At 33.6% G+C, this 16552-nt stretch overlaps 2 protein-coding genes and 1 pseudogene across 2 annotated transcripts; 2 read left to right on the forward strand and 1 right to left on the reverse strand.

Annotated features, from left to right (window-relative positions):
- Window positions 1–427: 427 nt before the first annotated feature.
- Window positions 428–1975, reverse strand: LOC104733716 (uncharacterized; annotated as a pseudogene).
- Window positions 1976–4250: 2275 nt separating this feature from the next.
- On the forward strand, window positions 4251–8818 carry LOC104732372 (3-isopropylmalate dehydratase large subunit, chloroplastic). Its single transcript, XM_010451903.3, has 15 exons — window positions 4251–4541; window positions 4637–4771; window positions 4867–5037; window positions 5366–5518; window positions 5632–5700; window positions 5795–5911; window positions 6080–6154; window positions 6403–6480; window positions 6597–6692; window positions 6784–6833; window positions 7171–7225; window positions 7320–7451; window positions 7802–7849; window positions 7946–8104; window positions 8464–8818. The coding sequence occupies exons 1-15, from the start codon at window positions 4479–4481 to the stop codon at window positions 8602–8604; spliced, it is 1542 nt and encodes a 513-aa protein (XP_010450205.1). The 5' UTR covers window positions 4251–4478; the 3' UTR covers window positions 8605–8818.
- A 1483-nt stretch (window positions 8819–10301) lies between these two features.
- Window positions 10302–16067, forward strand: LOC104732373 (potassium transporter 5-like). The gene is made up of 9 exons (XM_010451904.2): window positions 10302–10440; window positions 10871–10954; window positions 11046–11268; window positions 13014–13262; window positions 13556–13594; window positions 13679–13939; window positions 14100–14152; window positions 14269–14383; window positions 14604–16067. The coding sequence occupies exons 1-9, from the start codon at window positions 10372–10374 to the stop codon at window positions 15860–15862; spliced, it is 2352 nt and encodes a 783-aa protein (XP_010450206.2). The 5' UTR covers window positions 10302–10371; the 3' UTR covers window positions 15863–16067.
- Window positions 16068–16552: the final 485 nt, after the last annotated feature.

Consider the following 16552-nt stretch of genomic DNA (forward strand, 5'->3'; position numbering starts at 1 on the left):
GGGTGGAGCCGAGGTTTTCTCCATGGTGGTCATACATTATTGTGATGATACATCATTAATTAATATATTATGTAATATATTTTTTATTTAAAATATTTTTTGAGCCGACAATTTTAGTAATTAAAAAACTATGCAGAAGTGAAAGTAAAATAGTTGGCTTAATGTGTTCATATAGACATTTTCTACGTGGTGATAAAAAATATATTTGTAACATAAAGTATATTTAGGTGTAAAAAATATACTTTTAATAGTAACATACATCAAAGATTTGTAAATGGATATAAATCAGTGTATTATAACAAATGTACTATTTATAAATAACGTACAATAATTTTTAATATATTTTTATTAAATTTAATTTAATTTATAAAACTTTAAACCCGCACATTGGGCGGGTCCTCATCTACTATATATATATATATTAGACTACGGTAATAGACTAATAGTATAGAATGTCAATGATACAAAATGTTGATTTTTTTGTTTGGACTACAGAATTAAGCGCGACACACCACTATGTCTATAGGCTATAGCCGCCAGCCATTGCAAACGCCTAAATAGATAACAATTTGTTAGATAGAAAACGATTGATAAAAAACGTGGCATAGGATATGGCATACGTTTAGATCGTAATAAGACAGAAGTATCCAAGCTGAGACAAATGCGAATGACTATAGGTCCGCCGCATGTAAGAGTTGACGCAGAGATCAAAGGTTTCGCCACATGGCGTATCGAAGCATGTGACACACGTGAAGTGTAGACCATTGAGAGACCGAAGGCACGTGCAGCAGCTAATGGTCCGGGTCCGGGCCACATAGTAAAGAGTCAAGACCTCCCAAAAGTCAAGCTGGCCATCTCTATTACGGTCGAGCTCCCGGAACATCTCAGGACAGAGCCAAGCTAAACCGGCCGTTTGACACAAGAAGGCAGTGTACTCTTGAAGGCTGACACGGCCGTCTCTATCAACGTTCATTGCCCGGAAAAACTGCCATGCCAAATCCTGTTGTTCCGTGGAGCCGTTGTTGTAATAATCAATCGCGGCTTCGTGGAGCTCATTTAATGATTGTATGATTACGAAGAAAAAGAAAGATAAAACGAAAGGAAATTGTGAAGATAAGTGGCTTAGACATACGAAAGATGAAAATATATACTTTGATAAGTCAGCATGTGGAAGTTTCTACGTACAAGATGAGCTCGCGACCCTACTTGAAAGAGCCAATTAATGAAGAGGTACAAGGAGCTCGGAAGCCAAGTTTAGGACCACAAGTCGTCTTGTTTGTCTCTATAAATAGAGGAAAGAGATAAGAAGTACTGTATATGAGTTTTGTTTAAGTCAACTGTCAAAGTCTTGTTGTAGTGTTTGTGCGTAAAACAGAACTTGTTTCATGTGATATTCAAGCCAGTAAATAAAAACAAAGAGACAAATATAAGATTGTATGTGTACTAAATTATATAGCCTTGCCGTATATTTGGTTTCTTACAGAATGAACCGAGCCACTTTCCTACACTAACCTTTGCCCAATATCAATATGGCAAAAACTGCCTAGGCGATTGCTCCGTAAACACTTCAAATGGTAGCCTAGTTATTAGTAAAAAATGCTTCAACTCACTTTTCTTCAGTCTCAAATGATATATGTGTATGCATATGAGTTATGTTAGAGCAGAACATTTCTATAATTCTTTACATTTCTATATATGTGTATGTGCCAAGAGCAGAACATTTCTATAATTCTTTAGATTCTATCCAAATCCACATTACCCCAAAAAAAGTCCTATAATTTTCCTTTCACCTATTTTGGTGATTTTCTAATTTGGCATGATGTCAATTTACCTCCTTATTAACTCCTATCCATTTCTCGGATATCTGTAAGATCACTATGTCGTCTCTCAACTTGGGATGATTTCGATTTTTCACAATATTGGCAAGAAAGCATGAAATCCTATAAAACAATGCAAACCATGTAATCGATTGCATCGCAATTACTTCAAATGATATAGATCATAATCATGCTTGTCAGCTTGTGATAAGCTAGAGTAGTTAAAAGTTCTTATTTATCTGTCTAAGCCCAAAATTTTATCTGAATAAAAGTATATAATACAATGACGTCTTTGTTTTTGTACGTCTGTGAATTTCATAAATAAAATAAAATGAGAAGGTATAAAATAAAAAAATTAGCTTAATCAGTAAAAGAATACATTGCAAGAAAATAAAATTAAAGCTCAAAAAATAAAATTAGGAAACTTAGGAAAATCATATACTGTGATTTTACTGTTTACTATATCTATATAATCTCCGTTTCCACATTGTGAATTTTGAAAGATATATTGTCATCACGTTGTAAACGAGTATGTCTCCGCCAACCTAAAGACTCAACCCTCTAAAGTACCAATTAAAATACATTATCTCACTAAAAAGCTCCATGTATTATATAACCTAGCTTACTTTAGTCTCTCTCTCAACTTGTGGTGCATAAGTTTTGCCGGAATGACGTCGTCAATCGTGATATCAACTTCGACTGTTACGTAAATTAACATAGACTATAGTTGTCTTAGCTTTTTTTCTTTTACGTCAAAGTGCATAAAAATGTACTAAACACAACATTTGACAGGTGCGATCATTGGCTTATGCACCGATTCTATTAGTTATAGTGGTTAATTAAATGCAAATATGATTGAAAGGAAACGAAGTATATAAAGCTTAAAATCTAATGTGTGGAGCCACACTAGATAAGTGTCAAGTCCAGATATGTGTATATGTGGTTCGAGATGCCTATTACAAAGAACAAAAAGATCACTCACAATGATTATAGAAGACAGGATAGAGTCGAGATGTCCATCACACATAACATGTCATCATAGCTAAGTCTGTCGCCCTAAAAATTAAAACTTCATCCACAACATCAAGGTACAGAACTAGTGATATACAATCTCCTATATAATAAAACGGAAGTAAACAATTTTTTTTTGTAGACTATATAATTTGTATAAGTTAGTTATAAAATAGGTTATAGATTAAATAGAGGTTGGTTACAAAAAAAAAGTTATAGATTAATTGGTCAATCCATGAACTATATGAATATACTTAAGAATATCCCAAAGAATTCTGTTAAAGATAATATTTCAATGATTTATACAATTTCCAAAATAAAATCTTTATTATTTCATGTATTGTTACAAAAATATATACTGTTAGCCGTAAAAAAGGAATAAAATCTTGGCAATTTATCACATTTAATTGTGATTTCCGATATCTTATTGCAGTTGAAAATAAAATATTACCTAAGTATGAGTCATATTAAAAACTTTCACCAAACATGTTCAAAAATTAAAATGAAAACAAATAACAAACTTTCACCAAACATGTTCAAAAATTAAAATAAAAACAAACAACAAACATAACCATTTATCATACATAAAATTACAAAATGAACAATATAAAACTTATAAAATAGGTGTTTTTTTCAAGCCATCATATTTAACATATAATTTTATTGCATAATATTTTATCCAAAAAACTTTTAAAAACAATCATACAAATGATATTTTATTCTAAAATTATAATATAAATAAAAGAAATTTCAATCCGTGCTAAAAGCACGGGTACTAATCTAGTTCATTAATATTTTCCTAATCACATATCAACTTTACTGAAATCGTATGTGGTTTGAATCAAATAATTCTCTAACTAATATTAATTTACTATTTACCAACTATAATTGAAATGGTAGTAAAATAATTGGAATACTCATGTGAGAAATGGTAAAAGGAGTTGATCGCCTTATTGTACGTGTTAGCTATATTTAAAAAAATTTTAACATCCCTAAAAGAATTCTAACTACAGTACAATAAACTATACTTGAAGCAAAAATGTAATAAGCTTCAAGTAACAATATCTCATCAATTTGGACTTCTAAAAGCCAAAAATACAGAGAACTCAGATTTTGGGAATACATAAGTAAGTTTTCCTTTCATTTGAAAAATTTTCTAAACGTTTAAAATATACAAATCACTTGATATTAAAACGATTTTTTTATAATTTGAATAAATTTTACATTCACTTGTTTTTTTATGTTTGTTTGTAAAAAGTGGTAAAAAGAACAAAAAGAATTACTTGTTTTAAAAAAAATATTTTAACGTGAAACTGATAAAGTATTACTTAACGAATATTTTTGTTCCGGTGAAAGGAAAAAAGAAAGATTAAGAGAAGTTTCACGTGATTAAATTTTGTTAATGGCACCAACCTAATGACCATTTCAATTTTTTTTTATAATGTTTGTCACCAACCTATAGACTCTCTTTCACTCAGTCAACGCAATGTTTGTGTCATACACACACACACACACACACTTGTGTCCTTCCTATACAAACCCCCACATTTTATAACCCTTAGGTTTATAAAGCAACACACGCCTCAAAATCTCTTTCTACAACTCCTCCGCACGCACACAGAGAGACCTTGAAGAAGAAACCAATTAACCATGGCTTCCTCTGTAATCTCTTCCTCTCCTTTCGTCTGCAAATCCTCATCCTCCTCCTCCAAGGTTCCATTTCTCTATTATCGATTTCACATTTTTCAACCGTCTTCGAGTTTTCCCAATATCCTTATAGGTTTTTATTTTTTTTTCTCTTTGAGCAGAAGGATTTGGGGTTTTCGTCGTTTACGAAATCGTCGCAGATTTCGATTCATCGATGTCAGAAGAAATCGATTTCTCGGAAGATTGTCTCTGTTATGGCTCCCCAGAAGGATCGGTCTCCTGGCACCACAGGATCGGTCTGCACCTTCTTCTTCTTCTCTCTTGTGCCATTCGTGTTTTTGATTCTAGTTCGATTTCTTATATGCTTCTGTTGTGTGGGATTTTTTTGCAGGTGAAGACTGGGATGACGATGACGGAGAAGATTCTAGCGAGGGCGGCTGAGAAGTCATTGGTGGTTCCTGGTGATAACATTTGGGTTAATGTTGATGTTCTTATGACTCATGATGTTTGTGGACCTGGTGCTTTTGGTATCTTCAAGAGAGAGTTTGGTGAAAAGGCTAAGGTATTCATTATGCATGCTTCTTCTTTTCATCACAATCCACCTGGAACCTCTGTTTTTACTATGTGCTAGTAGTACTAGAACTCAAGAAATGATGTGATTGCTTCTGGTTTACTATGGAATTCATAGGTTTAGGAATTGGTGAATGTTGATCACAATTGTTTTTTCTGGTTTAGGGGTTTCATAGGTTGGAATCTTGCTATGAGTATAGTATGTTGGTTTGTTGTCTTGCTTTTTCAGCTAGTTAAGAAGCTTGTGTAAATTTGGTATTTATGCTTGCTTGATCACTTTTGCGCCGTTACTTATTGTGATTGTTACTTACATGTTCAAGGTTTGGGACCCAGAGAAGATTGTTGTTATTCCAGACCACTATATATTCACTGCTGATAAGCGTGCAAACCGTAATGTTGACATTATGCGGGAACATTGCAAGGAACAGAACATCAAGTATTTCTATGATATCACTGACCTTGGAAATTTTAAGGTATGATGGTTTCAAACTTAGTATGGTGTCATGAAATTGTGAGTTGCCTGTTTACATTGATTCCGTCTTGCTTGTATTCGGATGACGCTTAGTGTTTTTCCCCTCATATGTAGGCTAATCCTGACTACAAAGGTGTTTGCCATGTCGCACTTGCACAAGAAGGTCATTGCAGGCCAGGAGAGGTAACAATCTCTCTCTCTGGATATGATTGGCTTTCTTCTTGTTAAATCTGGCTTTGTTCGATTCTGTTCTAAATGATGTGCTTCCCTTTTATAGGTTTTGTTAGGAACAGACTCACACACTTGTACTGCCGGAGCATTTGGTCAATTTGCTACAGGGATTGGAAACACTGATGCAGGCTTTGTGTTAGGGACTGGAAAAATCCTCCTTAAGGTTTGTATAAAGCTTATTCCTTTGATTCTCTATGCTACAGTTATGTTCAGTGTGTTAAATGGAAATCAGTGATGCCCGTTTCAACTTGAAACTTGATAAAACAGTTTCCCCTTCTCCAAGTTGTATGATCCAACTGTAGTTTCTGAAGCTCATATCCTGACTTCGCAGGTTCCACCAACAATGAGGTTTATCTTGGATGGGGAAATGCCCAGTTACTTGCAAGCAAAGGATTTGATTTTGCAAGTGAGTGTGATGTTTTATAGCTTTTATGTCCTTTCCCAGCTTCAAAGTTTTTTTACAGATCATTATTGACAGTAGTATGAAGTGCATTCCACCTTTTTAATGTGTTCTAGTCATGTCTTCACCAAATTGCATATTTGTGTGAAGTCATTTCCATTCTAAATTGATACTTTATTTATTTTATGTATCCTCTTTTGGGATTGTATCTGGCGTCCTTCATCTGGATCTTGAACTTTCTTCCAACTTTGTAGATCATTGGTGAAATATCTGTTGCTGGTGCAACTTACAAGACGATGGAGTTCAGTGGTACATGTATCGAAAGTCTGAGTGTAAGAAATTATTTTGTTTTTCCTACATCATGGGTCCCTTCTCCTATGGGGATAAAAATGAATATTGGTATTTTCGTTGATTTATAAATAGTTGCTTCATCATTTTTGGCTGCTAGATGGAAGAAAGAATGACACTATGCAACATGGTTGTGGAAGCTGGGGGAAAGAATGGTGTCATCCCTCCTGATGCGACCACATTAAATTATGTGGAGGTATGCATGCTGTGTTTTCTTGTAAATTATGTGTTTTTCAAAGAGAAATGATGTTGAGATATGCTTATTCCTTTTCTTATGTTAAATGCAGAATAGGACATCTGTACCCTTTGAACCAGTATACAGTGATGGAAATGCAAGGTACAATCACATGGCACCCTAAATTTTATAAAGAATGAGTAGAATAAATATGGATTATCTCTATTTGAATTATTATTGCAACGGGATAACTTCAGTACTCTGGATATGTAAAATGTGTTTCGAACCGACAGAATGGTCTCACAATATATAAGTGTATATATATATATATATATATATATATATATATTCGTTTGGTTGGGAGTAATTTTCGGTTAGGGATTATGAAAGTACCCAGTTTACCAGCATTACAGATTGCTCTTTGCGGTTATCACTCTGTTGCTTAACCTTTTTTTTTTCGCAGTAATTTTACCAGTAATTTTGTTGTTTTCTTCCATAGCTTTGTCGCAGATTATAGATTTGATGTGTCGAAGCTGGAGCCTGTGGTAGCCAAGGTTGGTGTACTATAGTTACCAATCTAAAACATTGAGTTCTTTCCGCCTCCTCAGGTTATTTTAATTTATTTGCTATTGTTATTCTTCTTTTCAGCCTCATTCTCCTGACAACCGGGCTCTAGCAAGAGAATGCAAAGATGTGAAAATTGACAGAGTATACATCGGTTCTTGTACTGGTGGGAAGACTGAGGATTTTATGGCTGCAGCTAAGCTTTTCCACGCAGCAGTAAGTTCCACTTGTTGTCTATTTCTTATTAGACATGCTTACCACTGTTTTACTCGATTTTAGGCAAGAAACTATGATCATAATCTTGCAAAACACGAAGATATCTTGTACTTTGTTTTTGATCTGAAGCAAATACTTCATTGAAATATTTGAATCAGCCATGCATTGTTTTCTAAATTCTTTTCTATGGAAAGCATAGTTATGTGTTTTGTTTGTATGGATGAGTCAGATTTCCTCGTTATATTGGTACAAGGAAAAAGTTGTTGAAACTTTGTCGAAGTTTTCTCTTCTCTAGCTCCTCGATTTGGTTTGTGTTTTAGCCTAATACAAATTCTGCTTTGTATTTGCAGGGAAAGAAGGTCAAAGTCCCAACTTTCCTTGTCCCAGCTACTCAGAAGGTTAGCACTACATTTCGACATTGTTACTATTTTAAGTGGTTTTATCACAGAATACCAATATCAAATGCATTGTATTCTATCTTGTCAACTCGTCAGGTGTGGATGGATGTGTATGCCCTCCCGGTGCCTGGATCAGGTGGAAAGACATGTGCGCAGATCTTTGAAGAAGCTGGCTGTGACACTCCAGCCAGCCCTAGCTGCGGTGCTTGCCTTGGTGGTCCAGCAGACACTTACGCTCGCTTGAATGAACCTCAAGTATGCACCCGTTTCTTATACCTACTTATTCAATTATTTTGTGCTTCACCTGTTCTTGAAAATTAATAAATCGATATCTCAGTAAATACTGAATCACCACCAAAAAAAAAAAATTAATCACTTCAACCCCTTCCCTTGGATTTCTGCATATGCTTGATCCACTTGAATTAGCTAATTTGCGTCTTGTAGTTGCAATTCGTATTGAATATGGCTAAGACGTTTCCTTTTGTCGCCATTTGTTGTTGTTCAACAGAGAAATGCCTACATTATGAAAGTTTGTTAAAATTGAGTATTTTACTTATACCTTTGAAAAATCTGATCTAGTAGTGAGACTAACAGAGACATGTGTTATATTACAGGTGTGTGTCTCAACCACGAACAGGAACTTCCCTGGACGGATGGGACACAAAGAAGGACAGATTTACTTAGCTTCTCCTTACACAGCTGCAGCCTCGGCCTTAACTGGCCATGTCACTGACCCAAGGGAGTTCTTGCAGTAGGCTAATGTAATGGCTTCCTGTGAAAATCATATGCTATGCATCGTCGACACAACATCGTTAAAAGATGGGCATTGTGAGTTTGTGACCTATATGTATGTATTTTCTTTATTTCCCTGTTGGTCTTTAATAGTTTCAAGCACTTTGTCAAATTTTTATGTTTTGAGTTTGAAGTACTAATAAAAAGAGAAAGAGAGAGAGAGAGAGAGTTAGACAAGTCAATGCTCATATTCTAATATCTTCATGACACTATCAGCGATTTGATTGCAAAGTAAAATATTGAAGACTTGGTGAAAACTTGGCTCTTATTTTGTGGTTTGCAATTGCTGGACGTTTGTCATATATAAATTCGAATATAGATATTTTTTAAAGTTCTATAATGTATTAAACTCCAATAATGGAATCCATAATTAAGTAATTCAATTCTCTATATGAACTAAAATATATAGAAGATTATAGTACCGTTGAAACATTTGTGTTAGAGAAAGGGAATATATTTGGTAAAATCCATTGAATTAGCAAAGCTGACAAGAGATAAATATACAGTCTTAAACTCTTAACCCTCAATAATGCCAATAAATTATTAAACCTCCAATAATACGTAATTTAATATTGATAATTAGAGAGGCAATATTAGAATTGGTGAGGGGCAGTTGACTTGGGGAATAGGAGCCCACAGAAATATTATAAGATTTTTGCAAAATTAACCGTATAGTATCAAATCGAAATTGAACCTAGAAACAGCAAACTAACATTGAATCAAAGTATTAAAATATGGGAATCCTAAATTTTAAAACTTTAAAAGTTTAAACGGAACAGATGCTCAACCGAAATATTTCGAATACTCAAAAAAAACTAAATAATTATATATACAAAATATTAGTTATTTTTAATTCAACTAACAAAATTACCCAATATAGCGAAAAATATCAAACTACCTGAAAATACTTGAAAATAACCAAAAATAGCTTAATAGATCCTTAGATCCAAAATAGAAGAAAAAAAAGAGAGGATCTAAACCTGATCTAAACTGGAGTCAAACCGAATTTTTTCGAAATTTATATGATCATAAATTTTAGAACCGAAAAAACTGAAACTGAATAAGAGCGGACCGAATACTTTAACTCCTATGTCCAGATTTGATGATCCTAATGGGGACGATAGAATACATTAGGACTTGTTAAGAGTAAATGGAACAACATTGGTTCTTTAACAAAAAAAAAAAAAAACAACATTGGTTAAGAGTAAATGAAACAAAATTTGTTAATGAAAAATAGGTAAAACAAGTGCACAACGAGAATAATAAAAGTTGAATGAGTCGAATAGAGGCTAATAGAGTTTTATGGTTTTAACATTTAAACGCAAGTGCAAGCAACTAAACTTTGTATTTCTGAATGGATACCTTCTTTATAGTTTATTAAAAGTAATTATTCTCAGACTTCTACATAGGAAAAAAGATTCGGGAGATGTCGTTTGTTCATTTCCCAAATATTTTGCATCAAAATTGTAATGTAGTAGACTTAAATAGTTTAAAAGTTTCAACAGCCGGCAATACGTGTTTGAGACGCGTCCCTACCACATTAAACAACTCTACTTTCCACAGACTGGTTAAGTGTTTTTTGTTTTTTTTTTGGTGTTTGTTTAAACACAAGTCAGCTTACTATACGCCTATAAAGGCCACTGGAAAAAGAACAGTTAAAAGCACATCTAAATTAGCCCATCTCTCTCCATTGTTACAATAATACACAACACAAAGACCAAAACAAAAAAATGGATGGTGAGGAACAGCAAATAGATGGTGAAGTTCATAACCATGAGAAAAAGTTGAATGAGAAAAAGGTATGATCATGATTTTAGTCGACTCTTTAGATCATCTCTCATCTTTAATTTCTCCGATTATATCTACTTCTAAAAGTGTGCATACATATAAATTCATAATATAGCTCGGTTTCATACAATCATCTTGTCTTTTACCAAGAAATATAGGTCGTTTTGGTCATCTAGGTGCCTTTTTTCAAATACCAGTTTCTATCTAAAACCATAAGTTATTTTTCTTGCTACTGAGAAAACAATCAGAATCGCGCACGCGCTTTGAAACAACATAGATTTTATGATGTTTAAAGATAAAATGAATGGTTATATACGTCCATCAAAGTCATATTTACCAAAGCTTAACCATGAGTACAAATGATTGTGATTATATACATCCAACAGTCATATTTCTCAAACACCTATTTTTGTTGTTGTTATTTGTATGGATATTCATCAGAAATCATGGGGAAAACTATATCGGCCCGATTCGTTCACCATAGAGGCCGGGAAAACTCCAAAAAATACCAATCATCCCTCATTGGTGTGTATCTAAAATCCTTCGTATATTTGATGAAGAAAACAATCATAAGTTTGTATATAAAAACATTTAACCTTTTAAAAATATGAAATAGATGAGCTGGAGAACGACGTTGAGTTTGGCATTTCAAAGCCTAGGAGTGGTGTATGGAGACATCGGGACGTCGCCGTTGTATGTGTACGCAAGTACTTTCACTGAAGGCATCCATGACAAAGATGATGTCATTGGCGTTCTCTCGCTCATCATCTACACTATCACTCTCGTTGCGCTCCTCAAATACGTCTTTATTGTTCTTCAGGCTAACGACAACGGTGAAGGTACCGGACAGTTAACCATTCCTTACAAATATCTTTTTAAGGTTTTCTTTTAATTAATATACTTTAAAAATCTATATATTGTGATACTTCATTTTTCAATATTGAAGTAAAACACTTTTTTTTTTCTCTGTAAAACTAAGTATAGTGATAGCAAACACATACAATAAAATGATCATTTGTAAAATAAAATAAATTAAAATCATAAAGACTTGTTATGAAGCATAGAACTATTCATTGGATCACCCAAGATTGGGAAAGAATACACCATTTAAACCATCTTATAGAATTCTAAAACCAATAAAATAATAACAACAGAATTTTTAAAAAATCTATATAAAATACACAATTGGATAATATTAGGTTTATATAGAATTTTTTTCCTTTTCAAATACAATTAAAATCATGTGTTCATAATCCCCCTAAATGTAAGATTTAGAAAGAAAATTATGTAACATACAACTTTACTTGTTCTCTAAATAATGAGTGAATTATATGATCAATGGAAATTGTAGACCTTTTTTATTTGTCTCCTGTAAATTGTAAACTTATGGAACAAGCAAGATATATTATTATATATATCCATATGATACATCTTTTTTTTTTTTTTGCTATATGATATAATTGTTAAAAGAAAAAGATGCTATAGTACAAAAATAAATATACACACGATGATCGCGCTTTTATTGGATCCACCATCACCATTGTCATTGGGATTCAGTAGATCTATAACGAGAACGAGTTAATCAAGAATCAAAGCTTCATTAGTTTTTTCTTATAATATAGTTAAACAATAAACACAATTTTTACTGTTGACTTTTTATTATGTGACGCACGTCCTCGCTATCTTAGATGTACGTTATATATGTACGAAGTACGATGTCGCATGTTGACCAAATCTTTAAAATACTCCTAGTGTCAAGTGTGATGCGATTCACGCGATCCAATAAACGTAAACTAATCTAGTTTCCTAAGTTCATTCGAGTACGACGTTGACTTATTATTAACTTTTTATACTGAATTTTGTTATTCTCTTTGTTTACATCATATATATAGAGATTTTTGTCATTTTAGGCGTTAATGTCAAACACCAATATCTACTTTTTTATTAAAACCAATATGTTAATAATGTTAATGTTCATAGTTCTGCATATTTGTTTTGTTTATAAACTTTTTCCTCGTGTCATTATGATTTATGAACAAGTAATACAAGGTAACCCCATTAAGTTCTCTTTTATAACCGTTTTACATGTACTTTGTTTGCTTTAATTTAATCCTTTTTTCTAAGTTTCTATGCAAAAATTGTTATTGGATACTTCACAACGATTTGTATTATGCAATATACTGTTTTTAATTATTGGTTGACTTTTACGAATTTATTATAGTTCTGCATTGTCGTTTATTATAAGTTGATTTTTGACTAAGTATTTAATTTCTTAGTATTGCGTGCTTTTAGCTGAAATGTTTAATATAGTAATAGATTAGTGTCATGATTTAAAAAAAAATCTTTGATAAAGAAGTGTCATGATAATTGACATAGAAGTGTCATATGAATGCAAGAAAAATAGGTTTAATTATTTTGTTGGTGATATAGAATAATCTCAATGAAGGTAGTACTACATAATGCGGTATTCATTCTTTAGTTTATATATGTAGACTAAAAAGAGCTTATTTACCCCCGGAAAATATTTTAATGTCAATGCTCAAAATAATAATGACGTTTTATACGTAAAATATTTTGAACGCAGGAGGAACATTTGCATTGTACTCGTTGATATGTCGATATGCAAAGATGGGACTAATTCCAAACCAAGAACCAGAAGATAGAGACCTCTCAAACTATACGCTTGAACTTCCAACCACACAGCTCAGAAGAGCCCATATTGTCAAAGAGAAGCTCGAGAACTCTAAATTTGCAAAGATCATACTCTTCCTCGTCACTATTATGGGCACTTCCATGGTCATTGGTGATGGAATCCTTACTCCTTCCATCTCAGGTGAGGCCTAAAAGCATTACTCGTTATCCTTCTCCAACATCATGACCTTATCAAACCCAAAACCATTTTACAACTTTTAGTTATAAGTATATTTAATATATATGTTAAAAAGTTCTATTTTATTATTTTTACAGGCCCCAATTTACCTGTCTTACAAAAATTTAAATATTTTTAACATTTTTTTGGATCGGGTCCTAGTGCTCCAATGTTAAAAGACGGTCATGTTCTTTAGAATCATATTCATGTATAACTGACAGTTTCATGCTTATTCTTTTTTTGTAATTTTGATCCAGTACTTTCAGCTGTTAGTGGAATCAAATCGCTCGGCCAAAGTAATTCTCACCGCATCCCAATTTTAGTTTATTAACATGATATATACACAACAATGCACTAATTAACGTACATACAATGTGCAGACACGGTGGTGGGCGTTTCGGTTGCAATCTTGATACTACTATTCGCATTTCAACGGTTTGGAACCGATAAAGTTGGATTCTCCTTCGCCCCGATCATCCTCGTATGGTTCACATTTCTTACCGGAATCGGTCTCTTTAATCTGTTCAAGCATGACATCACCGTCTTAAGGGCACTTAACCCACTCTATATCATTCACTACTTTAGAAGAACTGGTAAAAAGGGTTGGATTTCACTCGGAGGTGTATTCCTCTGCATTACTGGTGAGAGAGAGAATCCAATATTATTCCTTCAATTGCTTTTATATACTTTTTTTCTTTTCTATTATAATCCTAGAGCAATATATATATATATATATATATATATATATATATATATATATTTACTTCCCAAAAATGATTGAAATGTAATTTGTGGAATTAGGGACGGAGGCCATGTTTGCTGATCTAGGTCATTTCAGCGTCCGAGCCGTACAGGTCACTTTTGTATTCCCTAAAGAAGTTTTGATTTTGGGTTTTTTAAGGAAAAAAATATCAAACCCTAGAACATATTTATATACACTGACTCAATTTTGTCAAATTTGATGTCGCAGATTAGTTTCTCATGTGTCGCATATCCAGCGCTAGTAACGATATATTGCGGGCAAGCTGCGTACCTCACTAAACATGCCTCTAACGTTTCAAATACTTTCTACGACTCAATCCCAGGTTACTTTAACTCTCATATTATATCATTTTGGAAAAAGTAAAATATACATGCTTGCTTATATTGTTCTTAAAAATTCTTTAAAATATATGTGAAAGTTAATAACGTTTCGTCTCAAAGTCAACTGGATCAAATAATGATGGAAATATTGTTACATATTCCTACTTAAATTAAATATATATTTTTTTCTAACAATATAATATTGGATGCATCCTATATCAGATCCGATATACTGGCCAACATTTGTGGTGGCTGTGGCAGCATCGATCATTGCGAGCCAAGCTATGATATCGGGCGCCTTCTCAGTTATCTCGCAGTCTCTACGTATGGGTTGTTTCCCTCGTGTGCAGGTGATTCACACCTCGGCTAAGTACGAGGGACAAATCTACATCCCCGAGATCAACTACGTACTCATGCTTGCATGCATCGCTGTTACCCTGGCCTTCAGAACCACTGAGAAGATTGGCCATGCTTATGGGATCGCTGTTGTAACCGTAATGGTCATCACGACCTTTATGGTGACTCTTATAATGCTGGTTATCTGGAAGACCAACATAGTGTGGATCGCTATGTTCTTGGTCGTATTTGGTTCTATAGAGATGTTATACCTATCGTCAGTCATGTACAAGTTTACGAGCGGTGGATATTTACCGCTTGCAATAACCATTGTTTTGATGGCGATGATGGCGATTTGGCAGTACGTTCATGTCCTCAAGTACCGGTATGAACTAAGGGAGAAGATTTCTGGTGAAACCGCTATACAAATGGCTACAAATCCTGATGTAAACCGGGTTCCGGGGATTGGTTTGTTTTACACGGAGCTTGTTCATGGTATAACTCCATTGTTCTCTCACTATATCTCAAATCTTTCCTCGGTCCACTCGGTTTTCGTCTTGATATCGATCAAATCACTTCCCATAAACCGTGTGACATCATCAGAACGATTCTTTTTCCGTTATGTTGGGCCAAAGGATTCAGGGATGTTTCGGTGTGTTGTGAGGTATGGTTACAAGGAGGACATTGAAGAGCCTGATGAGTTCGAGCGTCAGTTTGTTCATCACTTAAAGGAGTTCATCCATCATGAGTACTTCATATCCGGAGGAGGAGATGCGGACGAGATAGACAAAGAAGAGGAACCAAACGTTGAGACTACACTTGTTCCCTTGTCTAGCTCTGTGCCTTCATCAGGGAGGATCGGTTCCTCGCATTCATCTTCTTCGAACAAGATTAGGTCGGCAAGAGTGGTGCAGGTGCAATCAGCGGAGGGTCAGACAGAGGTGGTGGACAAAGCGCGAGAGAAAGGAATGGTTTATCTGATGGGAGAGACAGAGATTACGGCTGAGAAAAGTTCTTCTTTGTTTAAGAAGTTTATAGTCAACCATGCATACAATTTCTTGAAGAAGAATTGTCGGGAAGGAGACAAAGCACTTGCCATACCAAGGTCGAAGCTTCTCAAGGTTGGTATGACTTATGAGTTATAAGATTCTTGAATTCGCCTTTTGTGGTGTGCGTGTGTGTTCTATTTATATGTGAGCAGCTGTGCCTCAAATAAATCTGTCTCTCGTATTTGCTTTAATTTTTAGTGATGTGTAACTAATATCACCCTTTGTTTTGTGATTGATAATGTGTTGTATTTTATCCTCCATCTTCATTTAGTATATATAAAAAAGAAAACTGACAACCAAATGGATTGTTTTATCTTTCTTTATATTTTTTGAAATACATTATACACCCATATTATTTTTAGAGATAAGTTATAATTAAGTAGGTTTTCCAAATATATTACATTTTATTTATATATATCATAATTTTTTTTAATGTAATCGATCATTTAAACTAAAGTATGAAATATTTAATTTACTAGGTTTTGAACCTACGTTACGCGTGGGTTTATTTGATATATTTTGATAAAAATTATATATGATTGATGACAATAATGAAATATTATCTTATATAAAACTTTTAATTACTTTTAATGAAAAAATTAAATTTCAAATACACCATTTTTAAAAAATATAAAAATCAGTTGTCTTTTAAAATCAAATATGATAAAAATCATGAATTTAACTCGACATCCAGGCGAGGCGGATCAAACTGGTGACCTCACATATCCTAAACCATTTCTTTGACCACCAGAAAATGAAACAATTTATAATCATGAATTTATCTCG

The sequence above is a fragment of the Camelina sativa genome, chromosome 12 (assembly GCF_030686135.1).
Source record: "Camelina sativa cultivar CO46 ecotype springtype chromosome 12, ASM3068613v1".
Taxonomy (NCBI): Eukaryota; Viridiplantae; Streptophyta; class Magnoliopsida; order Brassicales; family Brassicaceae; genus Camelina; species Camelina sativa.

What these genes read in the sequence shown, in the direction of transcription:
- LOC104732373 (XM_010451904.2), top strand. Translation starts at nt 10,372, where the DNA reads ATGGATGGTGAGGAACAGCAAATAGATGGTGAAGTTCATAACCATGAG. An exon ending in AAAAGTTGAATGAGAAAAAG is followed by an intron (nt 10,441 to 10,870) that starts GTATGATCATGA and finishes GATATTCATCAG; the next exon opens with AAATCATGGGGAAAACTATA. An exon ending in TCAGCGTCCGAGCCGTACAG is followed by an intron (nt 14,153 to 14,268) that starts GTCACTTTTGTA and finishes TTGATGTCGCAG; the next exon opens with ATTAGTTTCTCATGTGTCGC.
- LOC104732372 (XM_010451903.3), top strand. Translation starts at nt 4,479, where the DNA reads ATGGCTTCCTCTGTAATCTCTTCCTCTCCTTTCGTCTGCAAATCCTCA. An exon ending in CTGACCTTGGAAATTTTAAG is followed by an intron (nt 5,519 to 5,631) that starts GTATGATGGTTT and finishes CCTCATATGTAG; the next exon opens with GCTAATCCTGACTACAAAGG. An exon ending in CATGTATCGAAAGTCTGAGT is followed by an intron (nt 6,481 to 6,596) that starts GTAAGAAATTAT and finishes TTTGGCTGCTAG; the next exon opens with ATGGAAGAAAGAATGACACT.